Here is a 24,759-nt window from a genome sequence, read left to right on the forward strand (position 1 = left end):
CACTGACTTTTGAGATGAACTGTCATTAAACTATGACCAAGCCAAATGGATTTCACACAGGTCTCAAATGTTGTTTTTAAGTTTGTTGTCCTTCCCCCTGCACCTCTGATTAGCACGGTTGGCTACGTAGGATGTGAAAGAAGTTCAACATACATAAGATACATATGGACAAATGCACACTTGATTTATGCAACATGCAAAACATATCTTGGCAGGTGGATAGTAAGTGATAGTAAAATCTACACACATACACCAGATTTGTCACCAGACACGTTTATTATTATTTCAGTTACCAATAGAAAACAAACCAATTTTAGACTGAACCTTTAAAGCACTAATCCAATTACAATACTTTTAGCATTTCAAAAGTCAAAACCACAAACTGAACATCACGTGCCATCAAAAAGTTAACACATTCTTGTTAAATGACAAAAACCAAGAAAAGTTAACCAGCAAAGAAATAATTCATCTGAATCCTAACATTAATTAGGCATGGTCTTGCATACAAGTGATGCAATCATGAAATAGCCTAAGGCTTATAGCCATAACATTCTTAACTACAATGAAAGATGCAAGATATGCGCTTTTTATGAAGTCTGCAATGGGTGTCAATTAAACGCATTAATCCAATAAATTCATAGAACTTTATAAATTTGCTTAAGGCATCCCTACATCATGTAGGTCATGTTTGACCATACTTCACCAAGCTGGTCAGTGCTAGTTAGTGTATGGCCCTCGATAACAGCAAAAAAATACAATAAGTCAAAAAAATACAGATCATTTTCTCTTCAGAATGGATCTTTGCCAAAATTTAGAAAAAGATGAGACATCTTATCTTTTCTCCAAACGTCCTTTCAATTCTCCTGCATGTCGACATTGTTTTAAAATGTTAAGCAGAGGGCATGGTCATTTGTGTTCACTGTAGTTAACCTGTGTATAGACACCGACAGGCAGGAAACTGTTGATGGTTACAACTGGCACGGGGGGAAGGGGGGAGTCACAGCAGTGGGTGCCCACCGACACCGGTCTACTTCCAGAGCTTCTTGATGGACATGTTCTTTTCGCTGTCCTTCTGCATGACCTGTAATACAAAAACACTTGAGTTAATGCAGTGCTGGCAGCAGCTGTAAACTTACTCATGACTATAAGACAAGCCTTTGAGCTTTATGCACACTAGTGAAATTTGACTTCTTTACCAACAAAAAATGCATCAACATTAGAAAATGTTCATACAGTGTAATATATAAAATGGTTATGCACTCATTCGTAACAAAAATGGCGGTATGGACAAGAACTAAAAAGCTCATGAACTTAAAACTAAACGACTTAAACAGGTAAGAGCTTTTGACTTAAAACTTTCGTGACTGCAGGAAATTCATATTGAATATTTTAAAATAATTTAAAAAACTAATGTAGACTGTAGCCTGGTTCTTAACCTCGGTGAGCGTATTGGCAGTCGAACGAAGACTGTAGCCTGGTTCTTAACCTCGGTGGGCGTATTGGCAGTCGAACGAAGACTGTAGCCTGGTTCTTAACCTCGGTGACTGTACTGGCAGTCTAAAATGTAGACTGTAGCCTGCTTTTTAAGCTGGTGAGCATATTGGCAGTCTATGATGTAGACTGTAGCAATGGTTATTAAAATGAAGGAGCGTACTGTACTGGCAGTCTATAATGTAGACTTATTCTTGGTTCTTTCAGTAATAAAATTAAAATAAAAACCACGACGTTTCGATCGCAACACAAGCAGTCGTCATCAGGAAAATAAATATGCTCACCAGCTTAAAAAACAGGCTACAGTTTACATTATAGACTGCAGGACACTCACCAAGGTTAAGAATCAGGCTACATAATACATTATAGACTGCCAGTACGCTCACTCTGATTAAGAACCAGGCTAGTCTACATTCGTGTTTTTTTTTTCACTTTATTTTTATTTTTCTACTATCTACGTGACTTTACTGAAAGAACCAAAGAATAGGTAAGAGCTTTATGGCTCTTTTTCAGAAGCGACCTGGCCACAAATGACAGCTCAACAAAGTGGCTTGTGGAAATTTATAACAGCCAAATACTCTAAACAAATGTTTCTAAATGTGGAGATAAAAACTGGAGGACCCCGTGAATAATCCACCCGACCATGGAGAACATGCAAACTCCAAATACACAGACATCAGGGTTGGGATCGAACCCACGGCCTGTATACCAGGTGAGGTAGTGAACATCTCCGTGGTGGCGAGAATCACGTGGTAGGTACGTAGGTGCTCAGAAACAGACTAGACAGACCAATTGATTTATAATTCGAATGTGAATGAAAGCAGGATTCCAGAGCAGCAAGACATCAAGCTTTACCTTGGCGACGGCCATCTCAAAGTCTTCCTGCGTGACGTGCACGCGGCGCTCCCTCAGTGCATACATCCCCGCCTCCGTACACACACCCTTCACACGAAAGCACGCAAAAAATAAACTTCCATACAAACGTTTGAATTCCACCATCAACCGATGTTGCAGGGCATTGCCACAGTGCTCTTGGCTTTAATTTGAATTATAGATTAAGAAAATTATATAGAGTACAAAGCAATGTGGATTTAAACAGAAGCTATATATCTGACAGTATCTGAAAACACAACCAAGGTAGGGAATATGGATATTGGATGTACATGGGAAAAACTATTTATTGGAGGCTACAAGGCAAAGGGAGGTAATATATGGTGATTGATTGCACTTCCTCGGGAGAAAACCAAGGTCTTTAGCCTAGATTTTAACAGAAAAGGGTTGTCATTGTCAATGGTTATGAAAAGGAAATTCTAGACAATGGGTATAACCTTTGAAAAAGAACCCCCCATTTTATACAAGTTGATTTGTGATTTCAACAGGAGGCCTTAAATGCTGCAGTTAAGATCAAGTACAAAGCAGTAGGACATTAAGTGATGAAAAGGTGGGCGAATCCACATGGAGGATCTTGGAGACAGCCAAAACACCTGTCGTTGAACCGAGATTGTATAGGGAGCCAGTGGAAGGATCTGAAATATTGTGGTGACGTAGTCTCGTTAATGTCAGCATGTATATGCAAGTGGATACTTACTTTGACCTCGGCACCAGAAGCTCCAGGCATGAGCTCTGCGATTTTGCGCAGGTTAATGCCGCGTGTCAGGTTCATCTTGCGGGAGTGAATCTTGAGGATGTCAAGACGGGCCTGGTGGAGTCAAAGGACAAAAGGCCATTCACACATTAGTGGCAGCCCACACCTCGGAGCTAAATGTATTTCATGATTTTTTACAGTAAAACTTCTCAAAGTCAGAATGACAAAAACACTTGGCAAACATAAAATAAAAACATTACATCTGGAACACTGCTGTTGCACTAATAAAGCTGTCTGTGGAAGAGCATGGAATTCTGCTGTCATTCTGCTATCATTCTGCACAAGGCACCCACGGGAATGGGTTTACCAATTGTATAAACCAGTCTACCACATGGTTTGGGAGTGGTGTTTTTCATGCTGTAAGTTATGGACAATACCTTTCTAAGAAGAATTTGAAATGTATGCTTAATTAAAACATTTATTATCACGGCCATTAAACCTCAGCTTTATATTAAACTGTAGTAATTATGAAGTGTTATTAAACTGTAAATATTTAGACAATAGTAAAGTTGTGTGACTTATATACAAGTGTTTAATTAAACAATGTAAACTTAGTGTTAATTCACTGTACGAAATTATTTGGAGTATGCTAGCAAACTAATCACCAGACAGGCTCGCCTTCAAATGATACAGATTTTACTATTTTTTGTTAACGTGGCATAATACATTAAGCAAGTATAGTGAACAAAGTAATAACATTCTCACGCGCTGTCTACCCAGATAAACATATAGGTTAAAATACTTTTTGCTATTTAATTTTAAATGCCTTTTCTTTTACATTGTTCCTTTACCTCCTCGTTGGGTGGAGGGAACTCAATCTTGCGATCAATGCGTCCAGGCCGCAGCAGTGCTGGGTCAAGGATGTCGATCCGGTTTGTTGCCATGATCACCTTAGGGAAAAAGAAAAACGCTTTTTTTGAAGACATTCCCGCTTCATTTTCTTTCCTGTACAATCGACTGCTGTTTCTAGATTATTGGCAGGCACTCCATGAAGTTCACTTGCTTAGTCATTAAAAATACAATGCCTTTTAAAGCTCTTGGGATTAGCTCATGTTACACAGCAGTGCTGATGCAAATTGATTAGCTGCTGGTCAAGTCAAAGGGTTTTTTTTCCCCTCTTAAAGTCGCCCTAAAATAAAATGCGCTGCTCCATTAAAACGTTCATGGCTGAATGCTTTTCTTTGTACAAGAGATTATTAGCAGTCACTGTTCAGGGTCTGCAAATGATTTAGTATGTTGGCATGATACAAACATGTCAATTGAATACGATTGTTTTATTATTGTGAAAGCCAATTCTCAGATATATGGAATGGTCACACTGCTGGAGCCACTTCTAAGACTCACACCTTGATGTTCTTGGTGGCCTCGAACCCATCCAGCTGGTTGAGCAGCTCAAGCATGGTGCGCTGCACCTCACTGTCACCCCCTGAGCCACCCTCCAAACGGGAGGAGCCGATGGAGTCGATCTCATCCATGAAGATGATGGAGGGTGCATGCTCGCGTGCCATCACAAACAGCTCGCGTACCATTCGGGACCCTGGCCAATGTACAGGCACACGATGCCGGTTGTGGGAAGGCAGGTACATGGGAATATAGCACAACAGGCGCTTGGTGGGACAACACCACGAGGGACCGTAAGAAATAATGATGTAGAGGCAGAGAAAATGGATATTTAACCCCCAAAAAAATATATACCTGTATTCACCAACATGCACATAGAAATGTTTAGCAACACTAGGAAAGTGTCATGAGAGAGCACTTAAAATACTAACAGCATGCTACAATAGACAATTATATATTTTACCTGCACAATCAATTCATCTTGATTTTTTTGAAATGGCACAGAGTACCCATTTTAGGCTGAATTGACTTGGGGTGTACCCAAGGCAGTTTTTGATTCCACTTGCTAGCAGTGTTCAACATGGCCATGAACTGAAACCAGACCACCGGGATCAAAACTTAGGATCCAAACTATTATGCAATCACTCTCCATACATGGATATAAACACCTAGACCAAGTGGTCTTGAGGTTTGTTTACATATATATAAAAGTCAAAAATTGTCTGTTTGTGGGTTTGTGTGTGGCTTTGTGTGTGCTCGCGTGCTTGCGAAGGATTTGGCTCTCCAACGGTGGGGTTTACGTTAAATAAAAATAGCCAGGTACCACGCCGTAAGCCCTGCCGTGAACAAAAACTATTACTTTTTCACGTCAACTTGAAATTAGTTTAATTAGCGATTTAGTGCGATTTTTGTGTGCCATCTCTCTATTTATTTATGATGCACGACCATACCAACTCACGCGCCTTTGGTGGGGGGGGGGACGGCCCATGCCAAGTCACACGCCTTCGGTGGGAGTGAGGGGGACATTTTCTTTCGCGTTAATAATGCTAGAATACACTAAACGCTGAGCTTAAATCTTCACTGTGATGTCCCCCCCACCCTGATGCGTGCAGTTACTACTATACAGTCTGTAGATGCTACCACTGTAGGCCGTAGATATTACTGCAGAGCGGCCGGGGAGATCATGGCGGGGGGGGGTGGTCGGGGTTGGTCAGGGGTAGCAGCTAGCCCGCCAAATTGCCACCTCGGCTGGCTGGACAATCTAGGTGAGGCCGGAGGCTCTGCACGGGACTAGGCCTCACCACACCACTGTCAGGTGAGTACTTTGTGCTATAGAGTCGATAAATACTGCTATAGAATCAGCATTGTACTACTGTAGTGATAGCAGGTACCACTGTCGGTATATGCACTGCTGTAATCATAGCAGGTACAACCAGTCGGTATATGCACTGCTGTAATCATAGCAGGTACCACCACAGTCAGTATGCACTGCTGTTAAGATTTTTAAGAGTAGGTTTGAAATATTTTTTTGACCCGGGCAACGCCGGGTACTTCCCGCTAGTAGTGAGATCTGTTTGCACCACAATACAGCGAGTGTCACTCCCACAAGATGACCAAACAGCGGTCATGCGTTTATCTACCTTCTCCAATGAACTTCTGCACGAGCTCAGAGCCCGACACACGGATGAAGGTGCACTCTGTGTGGTGTGCCACGGCACGCGCCAGCAGAGTCTTCCCTGTGCCTGGCGGTCCATACAGCAGCACGCCCTGCGCAGATGCACAAGCGAGTTATTTGTTGTTCAGGTGCTTGTGTTCAACAAATATGTAAATACAATGGCCGACCTTTCTTATCTGGGTATTATCAGCCATTCGTAATTAAATAAAGGACACAAGACGATTGTAGGTCTCACCTTTGGCTGTGCGATGCCGAGTGCCTCAAAGAGCTCTGGGTGCTTGACAGGCAGCTCGATCACCTCCTTGATCTCCTTGATCTGCTTGTCGAGGCCGCCTATCATCTCGTAGGTTGAGTCGGGAACCTTCTCCACCATCATGAGAGATACCAGTGGGTCCACCTTGTTGGGAAGGATCTTATGGAGCGTGTAGCTGTCATTGCGCAGTGCCACACGGCAATTTGGCGTCACCTGAACAAAAGAGAATCCCAAAGGACTTCATCATGCAGGCCTAAAGGACTGAAGTAAAATGTTCTTGTCGGTGACAAATATGCAATGCTTCATACATTTGGGGAGAAACAGCTTCTGAAATGTTTTTTATCCCCTTCACAAAAATATACGACAAAGACTTGCAACAATGATTGATCATTATTTTTGTTACTTACATCGTTGATGTCTATGTTCTTGTCAATGTCCACAACAAACTTGCCTTCTGGATGAACCTGATGGGAGTTGTGAATACAAAAATTGAGGAATAAGCTTTGAAATATTTAAATAAAATATTAAATGTTATCATTTAAAAACCATGCCCAACTGATTACTGCACCATTACCTTGACAAGAACTTTCTTCTTGTCCATGGGCTTCACCACCTCCCCAACATACGAGCCCTGCTCTTGAAGCAGCTGCAATTCCTCACGCAGCATGCGTACTGGGGTAACGGGCAGAGAGAAGAGTGGGGAGGTCACCAATAAAAAAAAGTTGGAGAAAGGTCGTTGCATCAATACTGTACACAACATCGACAAGCTCAAATATAGTAAACGATACTCCATTTCACAAATGTCATAAGATTTTGACTTTAAAGCTTTCGTAACTGCAGGAATTCATATTCTTTGGGTCTTTCGCTAAAGCCACGAAGATAGAAAAAATAATAACAATATCACGACGTTTTGATCGCAACACAAGCAATCGTCTTCAGGTGTGTTGCGATCGAAACGTCGTGATATTAGTTATTATTTGGATTATTTTGCTATCTACGTGGCTTTGCTGAAAGACCCAAAGAATGTGCAATAAGATTATTGAAAACTTCTATATAACCTTATAATACACCTAGGTTTCGCTGTCTAAAGGACACTACAGTTGACATGTATATTTTTTCAGATTCTAGAATAAGCAAGGTGCCATTTTTGTAAATGTGACAGATCAACCATACCATTAATGAACACAAGTGAACCACAGAAATAGCATACAAGCACACACTACTGCTCAATGAATAAATTTAAAGCATATATATTTCATTAACTTGATTCGTATAAAAACAGTCGTGAACTAAACGGACCTTTAGCGTTGAGCTCATTTCGCTGAGCCTGCAGTCGTCTCAGGTTCTGGCTCTTCTCATTCACAACCAACTGCAGATAAAGACGGCGCAAAATAATCAACCAAAACATGTAATTGAGTGATGGCACTTTAAAAACATTTCACACTGGTGTGAATTGCACAAGCAAAATGTAAATCTCCAGCTTTACCTGTAGCTCCTCTATCTTGGTCTGGTAATACTGACGAAGGCCATCACCCCCTTTGACATCATCTGTTTCCATCTGAAATAAACATCACGTCAGTAAGCCTCCAGTTTGTATCTTGACGAATGTGCAATGGTCACGTGCTGTTTTTACATGTGGTTGTATTTAAAACATCAACGGTCAGTATCCCTGCTCCAATGAAGCCTGTATGTGCATGAACTACTTGGGTAATACTTGTCTCTGAATGCAGCTCAGAGCTCGGTGGTGGATATTCTACATTCCAAAACAAATGCCTTCCCTCAAATTTATACTCGTGTTGAGCTCAAAGGGTGAGCACAAATTAAACTGCACCATCACTCTGAAGCAGCCAAATCAAAGTGTCTCCCCTATTCACACCAAGCAACATTCATCTCCACTGGGGTTACTTAGGGAAAAAGTAAAACTACAGGGATATCAACACCATAAATGTAAACTAAGGACACCACCTCCCTATATCGTCATTTAGTCAACTTTACAGTGGTTAAAGTTTGTCAAATTGAAATGCCTCCCTATTTTTGTGGGTTTTTTGCTTTTATTTTCAATTTATTCTTTTTATATTTTTTTATTATTTTACATTTCAATTGTATTTTTTTATTTACGTGACTTTACCGAAAGAACCAAGAATATGTATCTCACCGTTGAGCCCTCCAGGGCAAATTGCAGAGTAAATAAAGTACTGTACAACATACCAGGACCTCAATGCCCTCACGTCGAGGGCATTAAGATCCTTGCATACAAATAAATGCATGTACAATAACAGTTCCTGCCAGAGTTGAGTTTATTTTGATTCGCGTCGCTGATGATCCCAGACGGGACCAGTGGCGCAGTTATTAGCACACTGGCTACGATTCCAGCTACCCAAATTATGATTCCTGGCCAGTGACAGCTGAACCGGTATTGGACTCCCCCACCACCACCTTCAGTATAACACGTAGGCTTTCGCTACAAATATCAATAATAAAAGGTGTTTGGGGGTTTTATTGCGTATATATGTGTCGTTAAACCCGCCACCACCAAACAGCCAATTAGTAAGGGTCGCCACGTAACAATTAGTTACTGCTTCAGCACACCAATGTGTTTCAGAGTAAACCCACAACATTTACGATTTGACTCCCGTTTCGCTGGCGATTACAACCAACTTCACATCACGCGTTGACCATCGCGGTGAAGTATGGTCAAACAACCCCCGAAGCCCAATAAGGCGAGATTGTAGGCCTTCGGATTTACAAAGTGCTCTTTTACTAAATCAAAGCAATGGACCCCACAATTCTTATCCGAGTAACTTTCGTGGTTAAACTCAAGAGACAAACTGAAGTGAAGTCCCCCCCTCGCCCATATCACAGCTCAACCAGGCAAGATGGAGCCAAAGCGGTGGTGGGTGGCAATTCCACATTCACGCGATGGGGCCCAGACCTACCAAAAATATCAAGCGTAAAAAAAAGACTAAACCACACGCGTTGTTTCACTAAAATAGGACGTGTTAAAGTGTCTTTTAAAAAAAACCACATGACAATTTACAACGATAATTATCTTTGAATGCCACGGTTTTACAACGCTCTCTCGCTTGCGGCCTGGCGCAGTCCAAAGGCAGTGACTCTGCACGTTCCGACACCAAACCGCGCGCCGCTCCACCCAACACCCACCCACCCGCCGCAGCATCCCGCGTCAAAATAAAACGAACGCAGCGCTTAGACGCGACAATTAACGCGCAGGCGACCCTTAATCGCGAGTGGAAGTGACACAACTAGTTGTAATTTTACACACAAAAACAAGTCAAAATTACCCTCATCTGCTCTCCGCCGCCCATCACCATCGCTGCCGGCATGACTGGAAGTGACGTCACTGCGTAAACTCGACTTTTTATTACTTCACGTTAGATTTGTGGGGTTTTTTTAAATATATACACACACGCGCAACAGAGAGTGAACTTGAAAAGCCAATGTTTTCACTTGCCCACTCCCGCGCGCGCTCGCGCGTAAAAATCAGTGGTTTATAAGTTGTAAGGTGACATATCCGCAAGCGACTCGCTGACGCCAACCTCGACGCGTCTGGCAATGGCGCGCGTTCGCCGTTTTGTTTATATAGCTGAGTGGGAATCGATTTTGGAACTCGGTACGATTCCCTAGGATCGATTACTCATAGGGACTTCCATTGTATCGGAATCGATGGCAGTGATGTGATTCCGAGAGTCGCTTGTGCTGAGCCACGAATTCTCTATTTTATTTAGATTTAAAGCTTTCGTGACTGCAGGGATTCATAGTAATAGGTTTTACCTTTTTAACTGGCACAAAAAACTGACACCTTTATTCAAGGCATCATGTTTGCAATAACCACAACACAAGCAGTCAAAATGCAAACAACAGAGACAACTCTGATAATAATATGCACTGTCTTTTGATTTAAAGCTTTCGTGACTGCAGTAATTCATATTCTTAGTTTTTTCGGTAAAGTCACGTTGTTTCTCTTCAACGTGACTTTACCGAAAAAACTAAGAATATAATATGCACTGTCCTTGAATTTGATTGGTCCACACCCGAGACGGCTTTTCTTAGAGCCTAGTCTCCACTGGTGTTGGACCAGAAGACGCCAAAAGGCGTACAACTCAATACTCTGATAGTGCGCTGTTTTTGAGTTGTATGCCTTTTGGCGTCTTCTGGTCCAACACCAGTGGAGACTAGGCTCTAAGAAAAGTCGTCTCGGGTGTGGACCAATCAAATTCAAGGACAGCGCATATTATTATCAGAGTTGTCTCTGTTGTTTGCATTTTGACTGCTTGTGTTGTGGTTATTGCAAACATGATGCCTTGAATAAAGGTATCAGTTTTTGTGCCAGTTAAAAGAGTAAAACCTATTACTATATCTTTTTACTGGCAAAGGAGGTCTCATAATGCAGGGATTCATCTTCTTGGTTCTTTCGGTAAAGTCACGTAGAATGGAGATAAAATAATACAAATAAAACAATAAAATAAAAATTCTCACGACGTTTCGGCCACAACACAAGTAGCCTTCATCTTGACAGTCCTGTTTCTTCACCTGAAGAAGGCCCACTTGTGTTGTGGCCAAAACGTCGTGATAATTTTTATTTTATTGTTTTATTTGTATTACTTTATCTCCATTCTACGTGTCTCTATTTTATTTTGACTCAAGTTTAATTTATTAGGTATAGCCCCCCCCCGTGAGCAGTCGGGTGCAACCGCAACAAACTAAATTTGAACACAGACCGTCTTAAAGCGACAACGCGTAACAGAAACATCCTGGAATAAACCAGCAAATATTCCTGTGGCCAGGCAACGAAAACTACGGACCGTGTAGCAAAAAAAAAACACAGAAGCCAGCAAAACGACGCGAACTCTCTACAGTGGGGGAACAAAATTATTTAATCCCCTGCCGATTTTGCACGTCTGCCCACTGACAAGGAAATGACCAGTCTACAACCCCAATGGCAGGTCCATTTGAACTCATCGTGATAAATCCGCGTTAAAGGTTGTTTTCTTTCGGGGTGCCTGCGAAAGCCTATGTGTTAAACTCATCAACAGCACAGTCACGATCCATGGGGCAGACAGCCTCGTAGCTGTCCGCTGCGCATCTCAGTCAAAACTGCTCTAGAGGAGTTGTGCACCCCTATTCAGTGGCCTGAAATCAAATGTATCGTTCCGGATGACAAAGTATGATCTTGAGTTTTGATACTGTGTAGGAACCACCTGGTTACTACACCATCAGCCCACAGGGGATTATTGTGTCCGTCCGTCCGTCGTGGATCCAAAAATGGGAGGGGTGGGGCTGGGTGGAGAGGGTGGGGAGGGGCTGGGTGGGGAGGGGAGGGTGGGGCTGAGTGGAGAGGGTGGGGCTGGGTGGGGTGGGGAGGGGCTGGGTGGGGAGGGTGGGGAGGGTGGGGCTGGGTGGGGAGGGAGGGGCTGGGTGGGAAGGGGAAAGTGGGGAGGGGCTGGGTGGGGAGGGTGGGGAGGGGCTGGGTGGGGAGGGTGGGGAGGGCCTGGGTGGGGAGGGGCTGGTCACCCTGTGGTGCCCTTAGCGTGCCACTAAGAGATGGGGCCTTACCATCAGCCCCACCAAAACTAAGCAGCTGCCTGGGTATTTTGTACCATCGGACACTCCACCCCACAACTCCCAATCGGTGATGGGGCAGTTGTGGAGAGAGTGGAGAGTTTCCCATACCTGGGCAGTGTGCTTATGACCGGCTCCAGTTTAACAGCAGAGGTCTCACTCCTAATCAGTCGAGCGGCAATATCTTTTCATCAGCTGCATAACGCTGTGTAGAAGCTACCTGGTCTGTCGCTCCGCACTAAGCTTCAGGTCTTCTCGGCCACCGTCATTCCCTCCCTTCTCTACGCTTGCGAAACGTGGACCCCCCTAATGGAACATCTTCGCCGGTTGGAAAATTTTAGGCTAGCCTGCCTACGATCCATCCTGGGTTTAACCAGGCTGAATTGTGTGAGGAGCTCACAAATCCTTTAAAGATCTGGGCAAGGTCCCATCGGTGAGCTCCTCCGGCAGGCAAGGCTGCGTTGGCTGGGTCATGTAGCCCGCATGCCCAGCTACCGCATGCCGAAACAGCTTTTGTTCGGCCGGATCGAGGGGGCTAAACGGGCGCGGCACGGGCTGGAGAAGATATGGAGTGATGTGCTACAGGAGGACGTGGAGCTGAGTGGACTTGCCGATGACTGGTACCAGCGGTGTCAAGATCGGCCTCTGTGGAGGAGGCTCGTGAAGGACGCTACTGGGCAGTTGGAGGCAGTCGCCCTCCAACAACAACGGAGGGCGGAGGAGCGACGCTCACAACAATGAGCGGAGCGCCGGGTGGCTAAAGCACATCAGGTTGGCACAGTAGGGGGCACAGGTGGTGCATCAGCCAGTCATCTCAGTCATCTTAGTCAGTCGACCCGTGGCACTTGGGTCTGCCCGGTAACCTCCTGCCAGCGGGCGTTCGACACTTCACGTGGCCTCAAGGTGCACATGGCCTGGCACAAGCCTTGTGGTGACGTCACCGCCACTTAGTGGCGAATGGCGGTTGATGGCCCTTATAAAACTCAACGTTTCACCTACTCACGCCGGCTTGTGCCCGCCCTCACAGTCGGGCATATTTGCGGAATACACCACGTGGTGCCGCCGTTGACCCTGGCCATTGACCGAGCAACCCAACGTTCCTACCAGCTCCCTCCGCAGGAATGTGTTTATAGTGCGCTGATATTTAAAGGTGCATTGAAAAATGTTGATACTCCTACTGATACTCCTGCTGTTATGAAGTGACTCATGTTGCCAGCTATGGCTGAAAAGTTTGGTCGTGCATGTTATGTATATCGTTTATTGTTCAATTTGCATCACAGTTCCTATGATCGCTGTTACATTGTTTTTATCGCTTTATTTTTGTGATTTCGAAAACGTTTTGGTTTAGCCATATTTGTTTGTTGTAGTACAGAGTTAGACTGATAACTTTAATCTAAAATATCTTATGGTTGTTATTGTTTGACTTGCATCCCACTGGGATTTTTGCACACGGCGTTGAAATACGGTGTTTTTTCTGGAATAATTTGCTGTTTCTTCCTGGATTTTTCTGCTGCGCGTAGTCACTCTAAGATGTTTCTTGTTCACGTTTTTGTTTGTCGCAGTTGCACCCGATTCAAGAACGGCGTGGCTCACAGGGCTATACCTAATAAATGAAACTGAAACACTGAAATTTGATTTCCAGTTTTCCTCCGTCTTGTCCCACTGTGCTCAAGTAGTAGCTACGTCTGCCCTGTCACCAATCTCTAATGTCGTCGTGAAGACATTCTCTCCTAGCTCTTCCTCTTTTGGCTCATTTCCCTTTACGGTATTTAGGGTTTCCCAAACTCCAGTTCGCTACGTCGTTTACCGATTTACTCCTCCCCATTCAAAAACAAATAAGCTCGTTCCACGCTGCACGCACCCGATGATTGTTAAACGCGATAAACAATGAGCCATGTCAATCTTTATTTTACGTGCCAATGTCGCCCTCAATAATTGTATAGGCATCGGTGCACATTATTGCAGAACGGGAAACGTAACAGGGCCATATGAAACCCGTCACGACCCCAGCGGCTGCGTTCACAGAGCCGATTTTAAAATTAATATTGAGATCTCAGAGTGCGTGTGTGTAATGCAGGCTGCGTTTTAAGTATTTTTTTTATTCAAAGTTCAGTGCGCACAATTGCATTTTACTGTTCTACCGTTAATTGCCTTGAAGATTAAACTTCTCAGTTTAACACGAATGCCTTCGCGACCAATATTCATAATTACGTTTTTTGTGGGTTAGATCGCATTAAAATAAATGTGTGGTTAACCCACCAACACCCGATACAGCCAATTAGTTAGGTTTGTCACGTAAACAAAACGTACAAATTAGGAATAATGTTTTGGGTTTACAATTTGTTCACAATTTTTAGATGTGGATCTACTCTCCAACACACCAGTGTGCTGAAGTATTAACTAACTAGTGTAATTGGCCGGGTTCATAAAATTAAATTAAAATACAATTTAAAGATTATATTCAATTTATTTAATCTAAAAATTATCCATATATCACATTTGGTGTAAATTGACGATCATCTCCCAAAAGTTTTCTTTTAAATTAATTTCGTTGAATCGGCACTTTGATGTTGGTTGGATTTTTGCATCTTGACAAAGCAACACAAAGTTGTCCATGGAAAAAAAAACAGGTTTTGTGACTTATTGATAGTGATATAAAATGCAGGAATGATTGGAAACTGTTTTCGCCTACAAATAAATGGTAAATTCACATCAGACGGTACCAGATCAATTCTGGGAATGAAGACATTCACAAATTTGCATGATAAGCGTGAGCAAAAGTCATCGAAGTGAAACTGCACTGAATTCAAATGAAAAGTGATTCTGCTTCTTTATATCCATTTCTATTCCATGTCCAAAAAAAACCTATTGTCACACACAAATTAACCGAAAAAAATATTATTATTCTGGAATGGTGTGCAAAATAAAAAGATAAAATACAAAAGCAGGGGCGCACTTGGCTTTTATCAAAAGCGGCGCTGGTATATTTTCGGAGAAAATTGAATATTCTTGTAATAAATAAATGAATTAGTAACAATCTTAATAAACCTTTCGTGAAAAACACACGAATATTTAATAATTGTATGACAATCCACGGAGCCTACCCAGCATTACACACGAAACGTGGACCCCCCTAATGGAACATCTTCGCCGGTTGGAAACATTTAGGCTAGCCTGCCTACGATCCATCCTGGGTTTAACCAGGCTGAATTGTGTGAGGAGCTCACAAATCCTTTAAAGATCTGGGCAAGGTCCCATCGGTGAGCTCCTCCGGCAGGCAAGGCTGCGTTGGCTGGGTCATGTAGCCCGCATGCCCAGCCACCGCATGCCGAAACAGCTTTTGTTTGGCAGGATTGAGGGGGCTAAGCGGGCGCGGAACGGGCTGGAGAAGAGATGGAGTGACGTGGTACAGGAGGACGTGGAGCTGAGTGGACTTGCCGATGACTGGTACCAGCGGTGTCAAGATCGGCCTCTGTGGAGGAGGCTCGTGAAGGACGCTACTGGGCAGTTGGAGGCAGTCGCCCTCCAACAACAACGGAGGGCGGAGGAGCGACGCTCACAACAACGAGCGGAGCGCCGGGTGGCTAAAGCACAGCAGGTTGGCACAGTAGGGGGCACAGGTGGTGCTTCAGCCAGTCATCTCAGTCATCTTAGTCAGTCGACCCGTGGCACTTGGGTCTGCCCCGTGACCTCCTGCCAGCGGGCGATCGACACTTCACGTGGCCTCAAGGTGCACATGGCCTGGCACAAGCGTTGTGGTGACGTCACCGCCACTTAGTAGCAAATGGCGGTTGATGGCCCTTATAAAACTCAACGTTTAACTTACTCACGCCGGCTTGTGCCCGCCCTCACAGTCGGGCATATTTGCGGAATACACCACGTGGTGCCGCCGTTGACCCTGGCCATTGACCGAGCAACCCAACGTTCCTACCAGCTCCCTCCGCAGGAATGTGTTTATAGTGTGCTGATATTAAAAGGTGCATACAGATACTCCTGCTGTTATGAAGTGACTCATGTTGCCAGCTATGGCTGCAAAGTTTGGTCGTACATGTTATGTATATCGTATATTGTTCAATTTGCATCACAGTTCCTATGATCGCTGTTACATTGTTTTTATCGCTTTATTTTTGTGATTTCGAAAACGTTTTGGTTTAGCCATATTTGTTTGTTGTAGTACAGAGTTAGACTGATAACTTTAATCTAAAATATCTTATGGTTGTTATTGTTTGACTTGCATCCCACTGGGATTTTTGCACACGGCGTTGAAATACGGTGTTTTTTCTGGAATAATTTGCTGTTTCTTCCTGGATTTTTCTGTTGCGCGTAGTCACTCTAAGATGTTTCTTGTTCACGTTTTTGTTTGTCGCAGTTGCACCCGATTCAAGAACGGCGTGGCTCACAGGGCTATACCTAATAAATGAAACTGAAACACTGAAATTTGATTTCCAGTTTTCCTCCGTCTTGTCCCACTGTGCTCAAGTAGTAGCTACGTCTGCCCTGTCACCAATCTCTAATGTCGTCGTGAAGACATTCTCTCCTCGCTCTTCCTCTTTTGGCTCATTTCCCTTTACGGTATTTAGGGTTTCCCAAACTCCAGTTCGCTACGTCGTTTACCGATTTACTCCTCCCCATTCAAAAACAAATAAGCTCGTTCCACGCTGCACGCACCCGATGATTGTTAAACGCGATAAACAATGAGCCATGTCAATCTTTATTTTACGTGCCAATGTCGCCCTCAATAATTGTATAGGCATCGGTGCACATTATTGCAGAATGGGAAACGTAACAGGGCCATATGAAACCCGTCACGACCCCAGCGGCTGCGTTCACAGAGCCGATTTTAAAATTAATATTGAGATCTCAGAGTGCGTGTGTGCAATGCAGGCTGCGTTTTAAGTATTTTTTTTTATTCAAAGTTCAGTGCGCACAATTGCATTTTACTGTTCTACCGTTAATTGCCTTGAAGATTAAACTTCTCAGTTTAACACGAATGCCTTCGCGACCAATATTCATAATTACGTTTTTTGTGGGTTAGATCGCATTAAAATAAATGTGTGGTTAACCCACCAACACCCGATACAGCCAATTAGTTAGGTTTGTCACGTAAACAAAACGTGCAAATTAGGAATAATGTTTTGGGTTTACAATTTGTTCACAATTTTTAGATGTGGATCTACTCTCCAACACACCAGTGTGCTGAAGTATTAACTAACTAGTGTAATTGGCCGGGTTCATAAAATTAAATTAAAATACAATTTAAAGATTATATTCAATTTATTTAATCTAAAAATTATCCATATATCACATTTGGTGTAAATTGACGATCATCTCCCAAAAGTTTTCCTTGAAATTAATTTCGTTGAATCGGCACTTTGATGTTGGTTGGATTTTTGCATCTTGACAAAGCAACACAAAGTTGTCCATGGAAAAAAAACAAGTTTTGTGACTTATTGATAGTGATATAAAATGCAGGAATGATTGGAAACTGTTTTCGCCTACAAATAAATGGTAAATTCACATCAGACGGTACCAGATCAATTCTGGGAATGAAGACATTCACAAATTTGCATGATAAGCGTGAGCAAAAGTCATCGAAGTGAAACTGCACTGAATTCAAATGAAAAGTGATTCTGCTTCTTTATATCCATTTCTATTCCATGTCCAAAAAAAAACCTATTGTCACACACAAATTAACCGAAAAAATTATTATTATTCTGGAATGGTGTGCAAAATAAAAAGATAAAATACAAAAGCAGGGGCGCACTTGGCTTTTATCAAAAGCGGCGCTGGTATATTTTCGGAAAAAATTGAATATTCTTGTAATAAATAAATAAGTAACAATCTTAATAAACCTTTCGTGAAAAACACACGAATATTTAATAATTGTATGACAATCCACGGAGCCTACCCAGCATCACACACAGCGTATAGTGCCAGGTAGAGGCCGACCGAAATTCGGTTTCGGTGCCGAAAGTTGGCAAATTGCCTCTTTCGGCAACGTTTCGGTTTCGGCCGAAAGTAAATTTTTAACTTTCGGTCTGATATTGACTTTCGGTCGTGATTCGTCAACCAAAGATCTATTTTTAGAATGTAACGCTAAGTGCTACGTCTATCACTCTGCCTATCGGCCGGTCAGTCGGCGCTAGGCAATCCGATAGGCTGCAAACACACACACGTACACACAAACACACACACGTACACAAATACACACACGTACACACAAACACACACACACGTACACACACACACGTACACAAATACACACACACGTACACACACACACGTACAAACAAACACACACACACACACGTACACACACACGTACACACGTACACAAATACACAACAACAACCGCCGTTCGCCACTAAGTGGCGGTGACGTCACCACGACACTTGTGCCAGGCTATGTGCACCCTGAGGCCACGTGAAGTGTCGAACGCCCGCTGGCAGGAGGTCACGGGGCAGACCCAAGTGCCACGGGTCGACTGACTGAGATGACTGAGATGACTGGCTGATGCACCACCTGTGCCCCCTACTGTGCCAACCTGCTGTGCTTCAGCCACCCGGCGCTCCGCTCGTTGTTCTGAGCGTCGCTCCTCCGCCCTCCGTTGTTGTTGGAGGGCGACTGCCTCCAACTGCCCAGTGGCATCCTTCACGAGCCTCCTACACAGAGGCCGATCTTGACACCGCTGGTACCAGTCATCGGCAAGTCCACTCAACTCCACGTCCTCCTGTACCACATCACTCCATCTCTTCTCTAGGCCGTGCCGCGCCCGCTTAGCCCCCTCGATCCGGCCGAACAAAAGCTGTTTCGGCATGCGGTGGCTGGGCATGCGGGCTACATGACCCAGCCATCGCAGCCTTGCCTGCCGGAGGAGCTCACCGATGGGACCCTGCCCAGATCTTTCAAGAATTTGTGAGCTCCTCACACAATCCAGTCTGGTTAAACCCAGGATGGATCGTAGGCAGGCCAGCCTAAATGTTTCTAACCGGCGAAGATGTTCCATTAGGGGGGTTCACGTTTCGCAAGCGTAGAGAAGGGAGGAAATGACCGTGGCCGAGAAGACCTGAAGCTTAGTGCGGAGCGACAGACCAGGTAGCTTCCACACAGCGTTACGCAACCGATGAAAAGATATTGCCGCTCGACTGATTCGGAGTGAGACCTCTGCTGTTAAACTGGAGCCGGTCTTAAGCACACTGCCCAGGTATGGGAAACTCTCTACTCTCTCCACAACTGCCCCATCACCGATTGGGAGTTGTGGGGGTGGAGTGTCCGATGGTACAAAATACCCAGGCAGCTGCTTAGTTTTGGTCGGGCTGATGGTAAGGCCCCACCTCCTAGTGGCACACTCCAGTCTCAGCAGCAGCATCTCCAACTCCTCCTCTGAATGAGCAGCTATTACCAAATCATCAGCATACATAACGTGATTGAGCAATAGGGAGCCATCCCTTGACCGCACCCAGGCATCGATCAGCCTCCCATTATATATGTACCATATGGAGATTCCCCCGGTACAGCTATTGAAGGCTTCACGAACTACATGGTCAAAATAGATGTTAAATAATGTGGGAGCCAGAGGACATCCCTGTCGTACCCCAAGGTGTACAGGGAATGGCTCTGACTCCCGGCCACGTAGTTTTACCCGGGCCCGCTCACCATCATGAAGGTCCTTAATGATCGTGAGCAGAGGGTCAGGTACTCCAAAAGCATGAAGAACAACCCAGAGCCCAGGCCTACTGATTGTATCATAGGCCTTGACCAGGTCAATAAAGCAGAGATGTAGGTCTTGTTGGAATTCCCTAAAGCTCTGCTGTAGCAGACAGACAGAAAATATGGCATCTGTGCAGGACCGCCCTTTCCTGAAACCGCATTGGGGCTCCGCAAGCCTCTCATCAGCGTGCCTGGCAAGGCGATGTTGAATAATCCTTGCCAGGACCTTTCCCGGCACACTGAGGAGTGAGATGCGGAACCCGTCCAGTGGTCCAGACTGTTGTTATGATGTCATTTAGGGCAGTCTTTGCACACAAACACATGTACACACACACACACAAACGTACACACAAACACACACACGTACACACAAACACACGTACACACATATACACACACGTCAGCAGCAGCAGCAGCTTGGGAGCGAGGTTACAGCAGCAACCCATGGTCTGCTAATGTAGATACGACCGGTCAACAGACGGCAGCCTGTCTGGCTGAATGCGGAAAAACTGTTGTTTCTTAACTACAACATTCGTTTGTTTGGATATAATTACTAAGTAAGTAACACCTAAAGATTTGATATGTAGCGACTCTTACTGCAGGCTCTGAATGATTAGTTCTAGATTTATTTTTCATTAAAGTAGCATTGCATCATTACATATTTCATCAATCTTGTGTTCGGTAACTTCGGTTATAAACCTTTCTGTTTCGGTCTCGGTCGAAAGTGTCGTTAAACTTTCGGCTTCGTTCGAAAGTTAATTTTTTAACTTTCGGTCTGGTTTCGGTTGTGGCCGAAACCAGAATTCAGTTTCGGTCAGCCTTTAGTGTCAGGTGTTAGGCACAGATCACCAAAATGATAGAAATGATGCTAAAAAATGTGTTTAAACTTATATGGGACTATCATTATTTAATGGAAAAAGAACGGATAATACATTGTAATATGATAACAAATGTATGTTAATAGCTTCAAAAAGTCAAAGAGTCTCCCACTTGTCCGTCATCATTGTCAACACGTGGCCTGGAATCTTCTTCCGGCAGTAGTCAAGAGCCAGGAGGCACATTTCTTGTGGTACTGTTGCAAATTCTCAGACGTGTTAACATTTTTGAAGCACCCTGTTATACAGGGTGGTTAAAAAGATGGACCCGATTTGAAATCGCTCTGCTGTATCTCTGCAACCATGAGCAGCCTATGGCGCTTCAAATGATTACCGCAAGATGCTTCTCTCTCAGGGCACAAACAGCCCCTAGCCCAGACATGGGTAAAGTACGGCCCGTTGGGCTTTTTAATCCGGTCCGCCGAACTTGTCCAAATATTATTATTATTATTCAATTTTACCTTTCACCTGTAATGCTCCCATTTCCCCATTAGATGGCGCACTTTGACCGGGAGTTACGACATGTTTTTGTATTGTTCATGTTCGTGCAATTTGTTAAATTGCCTTGCAAATAAATGCTTTGCTACCTGTTAAAGGCCAAATCCTTTCATGTAATGATTTTTACATGTCATTTATATTAGTTCACACAAACACTGCATCCGTCTGTTCCTGGCCCGGCCCCTCTGTCAAATTTTAGAACCCATTGTGGCCCGCGAGTCAAAAAATTTGCCCACCCCTGCCCTAGCCTCAGTCATTCGTAAGCCAACACTGCCTCAACGCTGGATAGGTCGCACAGGACCCCAAGACTTGGCGCTACACTCTTGGCCCCCAAGATCACCCCCAGACATCACCACACCCTGCGACTTTTTCTTGTGGGGATACGCCAAAGACCCGTGGTGTTTTTGTGCCATACATTAGCGACTCATCTGGATGACCTCAAAAACAGAATCACGGCAGCGGTGACTTCAGTGGAAGAGAAGACACTTTGAGACGAGTTTGGGGCGAATTAAACTATCGTCTCGATGTTGCCCGTACAGCAGGTGGAGGGCACATAGAGCATTTATAAAATGGATAGTAAAACTCGATAACCCATTAAACCGTTTGTAACTTTTGGTGTAATTGTAACATGTTGCCATCGTGAAATATACTGCTTTGAAATTGGGTGCATTATTTTGAAACACCCTGTATGTAATGTACAGGGCCATGTTTATGTAGTGTGAGATGTAGACCCCCGTGTGTGCGTAGTAATCGTAGTGCGCTGCTTCTTATACTTCGTGCAGATCGCGACCCCCCCCCCAACCCCTGTGCCTAAACACCCGACATACAATAGTCAGTAGGATCTGTACACAAGGGGGGAAGAAGAGGACATCAGTGAGGACGACGGGCGAGGTGCCGAGAAGCCCTCCTCCACAGGAGCTAGAATAAGGCCGTCAAAATTCAAGAGTATTGGCACACATTGTAAATGTCGCGGGTTTACTCTCCAACACACCGGTGTGCTGAAGTAGTAACTAATTGGCATGTTTTGTTAACGTGACACACCTTACTGATTGGCTGTGCCGGGTGGTGGTGAGTCAACGACACATTTATTTTTACGCGATCTAACCCAAAAAAAAACCTTCATCATGATTAAACGTGTCATCAACTCTTGCAACACGACATGCACACAGTGACGGGTTGACATGCATGTTTATTAATCACTCGTAAGCATCACATCACACCTTGCGTTACTACATATGCACAGACGTCATTTGCATAGATAAATCAGTTTACAAATAAAATGCAAAAAAGCTGTTCAGTTGTCTTATGCTTTACAATTATAAAAGGCACAGTTTTTATACAAACACTGTTTCCAAAATCTGCATGTGCTATTCTAAAATTGTACTCATGTACATAGTAGACAATACAGTGCTGTATTTAAAATGTAGGAGTTCCTTTCTTACCTTTTCACAATGCAAGTTTTACAAAACAGTTCTAAAATGGGGTTCAGCTGATCCAGTACAGTATTCAAATTGGCAAAAGAGTAAAACACTAAAAAAGCCAGTCTATTTTGCGAGTTTCAAACATACTGAACACTCGTTACTGCAGTCCATTGCCAAATTTAACACCAAGTTGCCTCTTTAAAATGGCTTCATGTAAGTCCTGCACAGATTGGACATTTTGTAATGCTTGTACTCAATACGCAAGTGAATTACTGTACGATCAATTTAAGAATGCACCACATTGCGAATTAAATGAATTTCAATTACTGTATGACATTCAACGTTAGATTTCATAAAGAGCCATCAGGCCAGCCAGAGTGTAAAGCATACTACCTTGTGATGCTTTACGCAAGTGCACTTACACAATGTTCACCCATATATTTAAAACCTTAACGACAGTACGTATTCAAGTACTGTACAATCAACTTGACTGCAACTCATTTTATTGTACAGATGTGTTGATTTATACACAACAAAAAGTTACATGATATCGTTACTTTTTCGTAAGTGCGTGATTTTGTACAAGGCAATTTACGTTGCAAAGGGAGCCTTGCAACGCTTTACTTAAGCTGACTAGGCCATACTAAACAATATTTTATTTTATTCACTTTTAAATTTGTCCCAAATTTGTTCCTAAAATTAAACTATATACAATGTGTGTAGCCGTGATAAATCGTGTATATATTGTAACTTGCATCACTGATATTAACTTTATATTGCCCAAATATGGGAGTTCATATTCTTGGGTCTTTCGGTAAAGTCCCGTAGATAGGTTAAAAGAAAATAACAAAAAAACTACGACGTTTTGATCGCAACGCAAGCGTTCGTCATCTGGAAGCAAAAAAAAAACGCTTGTGTTGCGATCGAAACGTCGTTTTTGTAATTGTTTTTGTTATTTTCTATCTATGTGACTTTACCGAAAGTCCCAAGAATATGAATTCCTGCAGTCACGAAAGCTTTAAGTCAAGATTCAAATATGGGAAGTTGGGCCTTCTAAACTGCCAGAAAGACAGCCACTGCCCCCACCAGTCAGTGCATTTAAATGCCAGCTTAATGGCAAACACATTCAAAAACTCGCACGTCAACCATGTTTTCGTGCTCATAAGGCCATCAAATAAGGGGCTGACGATCAACAATCTCAATTTCTTGGTAATGCCTACTGAACCCTGCGGTCATAGTTTTGTAGCTGTTAACTATTGTACATGACAGCTGGGTTAACAATCACCCATGCTTACACACTGTGGTTTAACACTGAACTATCCCTGTGACAAATACTGTACACAAAGCAAAAACAACCCACACAAAAATATTAAATATTCAAAATGAAAATACAGCATTGTAGACACATTGGGCCATACAAGGGGCCATTGTTTTTTTCAGCAAGGTACTGTGTCCTTCAGGTGGTGGATACTGCACAGTAATTCATGGGCAAAGCTAAATGTCACATAAAATGAACAGTACACACTTAGGGTAAAAAAATTATCATCCCATTTACCCATGAAAAAGCAGATATTCACTTATGGCGTATAAATCAATGCTCTGCAGGTGCGTAAAGAATGACGTTTGCAGAAATTAGGAGCAAGCTGCCCATTGTTGAAATGCTATATCCTGGTGGTTGAACAAATCCACAGTTGATTGTGTAGTTCCCCCAAAATGTATTTACAAACATATCAATGTAAGTGTATTTGTGCTCGTGTGTACATGCCCATACACAAGGCTAGTAGATGTCATTCAAATACAAACTACGGCATGGGTTCAATTTCACTATATTGTTTCAGGACCATAACAGTGCCAGCAACACCACAGGTGAAATGCCCACTGACAATAAACTGGTTCACATACTCTCCAGAACAGCCTTCCATCGCAGTTACACACACACAAATCACCGCAGCTCTAAACGCATCAAAATTTTTGTTTCATGACAGTGGGACCTAGGTGCAAACTCTGGGATCCAATGTGTGAACAGGCACAGTCGTCCAGGCAGGGTAAGGACTTCGTCTCTGTTGGGTCTTCAGGTAAGCAGGCAGACTTTTACGATAGCCCTGCTGCCTCCAGAGTGGCAGGGCAGAAAACTCTGACTGTGGCATTCCTGCGTATACCTGCCAAGCACACGTACACAATGCAGATTAAAGGTAAAAAGCCTTGAAGGTCATCTGTAAAACTTTCTTATTCGTCTATTTCAGGGCTACCCAAACTCCAGTCACCGCGAA

The 24,759-nt window shown here is 43.6% G+C and overlaps 2 protein-coding genes across 10 annotated transcripts in view; both read right to left on the bottom strand.

Annotated features, from left to right (window-relative positions):
• Nucleotides 1-257: 257 nt before the first annotated feature.
• On the bottom strand, nucleotides 258-9,998 carry PSMC5 (proteasome 26S subunit, ATPase 5). The gene is made up of 12 exons (XM_032957084.2): nucleotides 9,708-9,998; nucleotides 7,892-7,963; nucleotides 7,705-7,774; nucleotides 6,980-7,077; nucleotides 6,813-6,869; nucleotides 6,388-6,618; nucleotides 6,118-6,244; nucleotides 4,483-4,673; nucleotides 3,928-4,026; nucleotides 3,080-3,190; nucleotides 2,347-2,433; nucleotides 258-1,081 (listed from the first exon to the last, which is right to left on the bottom strand). The coding sequence occupies exons 1-12, from the start codon at nucleotides 9,747-9,749 to the stop codon at nucleotides 1,028-1,030; spliced, it is 1,239 nt and encodes a 412-aa protein (XP_032812975.1). The 5' UTR covers nucleotides 9,750-9,998; the 3' UTR covers nucleotides 258-1,027.
• A 12,241-nt stretch (nucleotides 9,999-22,239) lies between these two features.
• Nucleotides 22,240-24,759, bottom strand: part of LOC116943710 (uncharacterized) — a 106,045-nt gene continuing 103,525 nt past the window's right edge. For all 9 annotated transcript variants that reach the window (XM_032956801.2, XM_032956802.2, XM_032956798.2 and 6 more), the window contains one exon: nucleotides 22,240-24,648. The gene's annotated coding sequence lies outside the window, so the exon portion shown is untranslated. The remainder of the gene's footprint in view (nucleotides 24,649-24,759) is intronic.

This window comes from Petromyzon marinus, chromosome 19 (genome assembly GCF_048934315.1).
Source record: "Petromyzon marinus isolate PM22_M1 ecotype Great Lakes invasive population chromosome 19, UKy_Petmar_22M1.pri1.0, whole genome shotgun sequence".
NCBI classification, from domain to species: domain Eukaryota; kingdom Metazoa; phylum Chordata; class Hyperoartia; order Petromyzontiformes; family Petromyzontidae; genus Petromyzon; species Petromyzon marinus.

Coding starts and splice junctions, on each gene's coding strand:
- PSMC5 (XM_032957084.2), bottom strand. CDS start 9,749: ATGCCGGCAGCGATGGTGATGGGCGGCGGAGAGCAGATGAGG. Junction 4,027..4,482: donor AGGCCACCAAGAACATCAAG/GTGTGAGTCTTA, acceptor TTTTTCCCTAAG/GTGATCATGGCAACAAACCG. Junction 2,434..3,079: donor CTTCTGGTGCCGAGGTCAAA/GTAAGTATCCAC, acceptor TTTCGTGTGAAG/GGTGTGTGTACGGAGGCGGG.